Genomic DNA, 6655 nt, shown 5'->3' with positions numbered 1-6655 from the left:
TGAGACATTATCTTCAAGGCACGTTAGACGTTCTAACCTTTCATCGATCAACGTCGATCGTTCTTTTATTGTCGTAATGTTGATAGCGATTTGATGTTCTGAAACCTCAGACATCCCGGGCCCGGGATTTGCCACATCACCACCAAGCAATAGCAACTTTGCCAGGCACACTGTCATATAGAGAATCCAGAAGTACCGCAGCACGACAAGACTGCGCTCGGTAGAGCGAAAACGTTTTCCAAAACGTCTTAACTGCACGTAGAAGACAAACTGGAGAGCCATCTGCGTGTAAAGCTCTGCTGCCGTGGCCTTTGGAACGCGGCGGCGTGTTGGCGTTTTTATCCTCAGGAAGGGGCGTGGCGCCGCGCTGAACAGCTTGAAGAATTCACTTCCGCTGGAAGTAGACGATTATGGGTTCCCAACAAACACAAAACCACCTCAAAATCTCCCAAAAATAGCCCATCGGGACATTTGACATCTCCCCAAGAGGTGCTCATTTTTCCTGAACACATCCAAAAAAACGACCCCACAACTAGCAGTGTAAAAAAAGTTGTGCTTCCCAGGGAAAGCACCAAAAGGTTAATGCTCGATTTCTCGACTTTGGCTCAATCAAATTATTTCTCCTTTTTCATGCAGCCTTCAGGTACCTAGGCGCACATATGTGCCAAATTTCAGACGCATGCTTACGTTTTAGGCGGTGTAATATATTCATCCACTCCCGTGAATGTATGCTGGCCCGGACGTCCTGGACTTACCTGTTTACTTGAAATGCGCTAGCATTTTACAAAGAAAATATGAATTCAAAAAGTCGCCAGATCCCGCCCATATAACCGGAAATAGCAGCGCCATACAGATGTTATTTCAGTTCACTAGATGTGCTTTTTGCATTTAAATGAATACAAACAGCAGACGTGTATGCATGCACTAATTAATGCACATAGCACTGCGTCACCAGCATACAATAATGGCCACTTTTTTCTCTAGCTCTGAGAAATCTGAAAAATAAAACAATAAAAACAAAGTACCGGCTGAAATTTGATGCACCTTAAGCAAACATTCTAAGGGCTACAAAAGGATGAATATAAGCGCACGCAAAAGCAAACCCACGTAAAGAGACACTCTGGTGCCAAAACAACAGGACAAGATGGGCGTACGCTACAGATACGCGGTTTCAGGCACGGATTTTCAGGTTGAAACCTCCCTCTCGCACGAGCCTCGGAGTAAGCTTCAGCGACGTGTTATCAAAACAGGAAAAAAAAAATTAGTTCTACGAGGCGAAAATAAAAAAAAGCATAAACGAACATACCTTGACGTTTCCAACGGAAACCCAGGGATGAAACAAAAGGGCGCAACAGCTGCGCAACCACGAATTCAACGCAGCCTTCTGTCCTGCACATGCTCACAGCACAGCGAACGCTAAAACATACGCGTTACATCCTCGTTACACCCCGTTTTATATTCTTGTGATTAAGTGTGGAGATAAGACTGCTTGGAGCCAGGCGGGAAAGGGGTGGGGGATATGTCTTGAGGTAGGAGCCCTGGCACGCCGCACCCATGGTACAGCAGACCGCGCATGCGGCACAATACGGCGTGGGAGGCGAGATCAAGGTGATCATGGCACAAGTAATCCGGTGTGTGCGTGTGGGGGGGGGGGGGGTCACTAGCGACGCGAAAACAACACAAACTATACCGCCGCGACAGGACGGCAATGTAGGTAGAGCAGGTTAATCGATGGGCGCTCGCAGCAAGTGCGGTGGGCCTCGGAAGGTCCCTCCCGCCTATGACCGCAGTGGACAGCCACGCTGCCACCAACAACGCGCCGCAGTCGTCGAAGGCACTGAGGAATGCAGAGTGCGTGCTAGGAGTGGCCCATTGCCTTGAGCTCCACCGCCGCGAACGCTGCAGCCTGGAATAGCGGCATCATGGACTAGGGCCGTGAAGCTGCACAAACAACTTGCGATGCGCCGCCGCTGCATCAGACCGAAAGAAATTATGTGGGCACGCCGAGGTGCTCGGGAAAGCTGCCATGGATCCGTGCTACGAAGTACATGACAGCCCAGTGATGAGAGCAAGAGCTGCCCCGCGGAGGCGCTTGCGCGCGAGCGGCTGCCCGAATACGTGTGCGCGAGATGGATTCCGTCCAGCGAGGAAGCCGGGCGAGCGACGGAAGACCATTACTGCACCTCTGCTAGACAGCGGCGCAACGAGGACGCTGGTAGTTGGAGATGCCTGCAGGGACCGCCGCACCGTGTTGAAGTTGGAAACACTATAGAATACGGGCACGCTGGTGACCGCCGCTTCCGGCAGAGGGATGAAAAGGCAGACCGCCGTCGCCGGCCTGCAGCATGGAGCCGACGGCCCACGTGCACGAGAAACGCATACGCCGAGAGGTATGCGCGGTTAACATGCTTCCTTCGTCTGTTCAAGCGAAACTGATTTCTCAAAACGGCGAGTGCAAGAGCAAAACTTTCCCCGCAGCTTGTGGCGCGAGGGAAAGAGAGCAAAGAGCGAGGACTCGACTTTTATTTTTGGCTGAAAAGCATTGGTCCTGAAACGTTCTCCCCAGTCACCTTTCTGGGACCAAAATGCTACGATTCTTTTTTGTTTCTGCCTAACACTAATAAACGTTCCTAGACCCTTAGTGGGAGCACTGCCCTTTTGCTCGTGTTTCTACGTCCTACGTCTACGGTCAAGAAATGTTTGACGCCGCTGATCCCGTGCGATTCAATATGGCGGCGCCGCTAACTTGTCTCCACTCCGGCGCTGGCATTAATGCACCCTAGCTTCAAATGGTCACCAACGCCGACGCTGGACAATTTTTTTTCTGACCTGGGGGCGTCTACCGCTCTCACGTTAAAAAAATAGAATCGACCAAGAAATGAAAGGCAAATATCTGCCTTTTATTTCTTAGCTTTTAAACTTCACGCGTTTAGTGAAAGCAGCGTCTCTTGTCTTTTCAATTGATACAGACCAATTTATACTTGTCCCGAGTGTCCCTATAAAGTTTGGCCCCTTCACTGTGAGCACCCACCACAATTCGCCTCTTTAGTGAGCTCGCATATGCCTATGACTAATTATACAAAAGTCTATAGTCGCCCGCTGCTCAGGATGGCTCCCAAAATATTTAAGCAAGCCACAGCTGAAAGCAGGGCACCAAAAGCAATACCACTCTGTGATGCACACGGTGACAGATTCGGACGTGCAGTTTAAGGTCCATTCCTTTTGCGCACAGCTGCAGCAGGAGAGTGTATCGACATGTCGATGATACCACAAGACCGCAAAAACTGAGCAATGCACGTTTTTATTCAACTGGGAAATAACTGTGCCTCAGTGCATCATCCGAACCAGTGGGCTCCCATGCACTGACGTGTCCACTCATCCTGGCACAGCCAACACCACTGGAAGCCACACTGGGACCGGTTGCACACCATGTGCATGCATCCACCTGCACAGAAAGAACAGCCACTGCCTCCACAGCTCTCTCTCTCTCGCTACCCACTTTTTTTAAGGCAGTCCCCCACATGCATGAAGACACTGTCAAAAAGTGGTCGAAGGGCGCCGCCATATTGGACACTGGGCTGTGCTTGTCACACAGTATACAGCTGTGGATTAAACTCCCCCACGCTCACCCCAGCAACGCTGCACCCTAGAGCCCCCCAAAAAACCAGTTGCTCAGAGGGCTGTGAACAGGTCTAACTCGCACCCTTATCACATGCCGCTCCGCACATGCATGCTTCCATTCCTCTACTCTCTCCCAAGCTCCACTGGCTAAAAACAAACTGCCATCGCAGTTCACGCTGGTGACGGGCGCGAATGACAGATGGTGGCAGCTGTGAAACCCGCTTTGCGAGTGCAATTGGCGCCTGACGGATCACACGTGCGGCGCCCACATTTGTACCCACCAGTTTTCTGGGCAGGAGAGCAAATTTTCGAGCACTCCATGGAGGACACAACAGCTCAAGAATAATAACGAAGTCAATAAATTTTCAACTTCTTTCTATGTATTGCTGCCAACTGAAATATACTAGAAATTGAGAAAACATTTTTGGTCATGCATATAAATGCCCAAAATAATCGAGCACCATCACCGAATACTTCAAAGCAATCAAAGCAGCCTTGAACACGAAACAGTAATTAACAATGGCACTCTCTTATGCGAGTGCAATGAGTGGGTTTGTTATATTGTCACCGAAAAACGTTGAGGACGCAGGAAGCACAATTGTTTACTCGGGCGAGGCTTGCCGAACCCGCCACGCACATTCGAGAGAAAGAAGACGTTCGGCCACGTGCTGGGAGACAGGCCCGGCCACCAGGTGGCGCCGGCAGAATGTCAGCAATGTGGCAATATTAACATCTTTTCAATTGCTATCACATTTAAGAGAAAGGGAGAAAGGCAAAGTCGATAAGAGAACATTTATGGCCAAACTCATACATGCGCATTGACCTAACATTTATTGATAGTTCTTGATAGGAAGCTGGTAAATATTTCATTCTTTGTAGTGAACCATGACGGCTGCGCTTGATGCCGCATAGACAGATAGATCACTAACCAAGCGCCAATGAAGACGAGGCGTCGATGAAAGGCGAAGCGTCGCCGTGCTGCACGAGATCGCCTGGTTTTTGGACTGGCCGTCGGCGCTGCCCGCCGTATTGTGTCGCCCACCGTGAACTCTTTCCCCTTATCTATTTGTGCACAAACCCCCTTTAACTTTGTATAAACTGTTGCTAAAATAAAGTTACCAGCAAACAAATACATTTTGATAAAAGGGAATGAATTCATCGAACACTCAAGTATTACTGCCCTGCACTACAAGGCAATTAGAACTTTTTACGGAAAACTGAGTGAGAGTGAAATTGCGTTAGACAAGCACAAATGATGAGTTTGTTACAGCTATTTCATTTTAATGATGGTTCATTCCATGTGAAAAAATGCTTTTTGCCATGTATTCAACTGCAAGTCCTTGTGTGGTCGCCGTAAAGATATAAAAGATCATGCACTTGAGAGCCAATTGAGAGTTTTAGCAGAGCTGGACAACCATTCCGCCAATACTGCAATGCGTTGCTGTTGATACCGTTGCCAACCTTTCAACTACCAGGCCACATTTTATCGCACTGTCGTAGTTGCCGTACTTAGGATATTTACAGTCTGCCGGTGCTAAAATACTCTGTTACAGACATTTTGTTCTTTTTATCGGAACGATTTTTGTTAAAGGCCAGAAAAAAATTGAAGTTTAGCTCCAGAGTGATGCATTTCCATGTGTTAATGACACGCTCTCGCTTGCTCTAAAGATGCACATGACATTAGCTCCAAATGAACTCCTGCATGAACCTCCATCACAACCACACCTTCGTCTGTCCTTCACGCAACAGTGCCACGCCACGTGAGAGCGCTCAAACTTCTCCCCTTCGCCGGGCAACCACCTATGCTCCACTGCTACTACTTTCTCAAGGGAAGCTGCTCTGTTCAGCTCTAGCCCGGGTGATCAGCAACGGCTGATCGAGCGGGCCTGTAGGATAGCAGAACCTATTCGAGGCCAGAACTGAGAACCCTACCCATGAGGACCGGTCCCCCACTCACCCTTTCTAAACATAAAAATTTTTTCACCACCACCACAACCGGCCACGCCATTTTGTGCTCAAGAGGAAATTCTGTGTCTCGTATGCAAGCTGACAGCTTCGAAAACTGAAGGTACCTTGTTCCCGAGTGATATAGCACATGTGAAAAGAAGCTCAAAAGTGAAGCGGATATTGGTAACAGGATCGAGCAAGATTGGCACCTTCTAGTGTGTATAACCTATAGATGGAGTAATTCATTTTCTGACGCCGCTTCTAATGGGAAGTTTTGGGAAACTAAACAGATTACAGCGTTCCACTGGACTGAGCTTCGGTAACAAAGGGTATGCTGTCCGTGGAAGGGACATACATAATAGATAACTTAAAATCCCCTTTCTTTACTGTTCTCGCTCCACAGCGACATCGTGCTCGGCAACAGAGGACCTTCGAGTATGAAAACAGTTATAAGGGCTCCAGTCCCATAATCTAGGATGTGAGCAACCCTCCTTCGAGCACCCCTAGAGCACCAGCGCAGTGCCTCTTCCGCATCTCCAGTAGAATCGCCTTCACTGCAAAACGGTACAAAACACTGGCGAGGGAAGACGTAGCGATAGCTCTGTTTTCTATTTTCACCTAATACTTGGCTGGTTCATGGGGGTTTAACATCCCAAAGCGACTCAGGCTATGAGAGATGCCATAGTGAAAGGCTCCGGAAATTTCGACCACCTGGCGTTCTTTAACGTGCACTGACATCGCGCAGTACACGGGCCTCTAGAATTTTTCATGTAATGCAATGACTCTGAGAATAAATGAACTTGAGAGAAGGAACTCCATTGAATATTGTTTAAGAGAGAACTACTGCAGTTAGAGATCTCATAAGCCGAGCAAAAAATGTCAGCTTCTTGGAACACATCAGTTCCAATGGTACTGTTAACAGGCAGCCGGTACTTAAACTCGATTTCACGAACTTCAGTGTAACGAAATCCTTGATGTAACAAAGTATTTCAGTTTTCATAATTTCGTGTCCATTGAACGCTATGTATTTTAGGCTTCAGTATAAAGGCTGAGCTCCACGTACTCGAAAACTGATGTGAACGCGACG

General features: G+C 48.4%; 1 protein-coding gene across 3 annotated transcripts in view; it reads right to left on the bottom strand.

Moving 5' to 3' along the window:
• Positions 1-3285: 3285 nt before the first annotated feature.
• Positions 3286-6655, bottom strand: part of park (E3 ubiquitin-protein ligase parkin) — an 83398-nt gene continuing 80028 nt past the window's right edge. For all 3 annotated transcript variants that reach the window (XR_013306456.1, XR_013306455.1, XM_077628072.1), the window contains one exon: positions 3286-3445. Coding sequence is in view for 1 of the 3 variants with exons in the window: in XM_077628072.1 (XP_077484198.1) it covers positions 3336-3445 (110 nt within the window). In the remaining 2 variants the exon portion in view is untranslated. The remainder of the gene's footprint in view (positions 3446-6655) is intronic.

The sequence above is a fragment of the Amblyomma americanum genome, chromosome 6 (genome assembly GCF_052857255.1).
Source record: "Amblyomma americanum isolate KBUSLIRL-KWMA chromosome 6, ASM5285725v1, whole genome shotgun sequence".
NCBI lineage: Eukaryota > Metazoa > Arthropoda > Arachnida > Ixodida > Ixodidae > Amblyomma > Amblyomma americanum.
The sequence above is the reverse complement of the archived record's forward strand: the minus strand, read 5'-3'. Positions and strand labels throughout refer to the sequence as shown.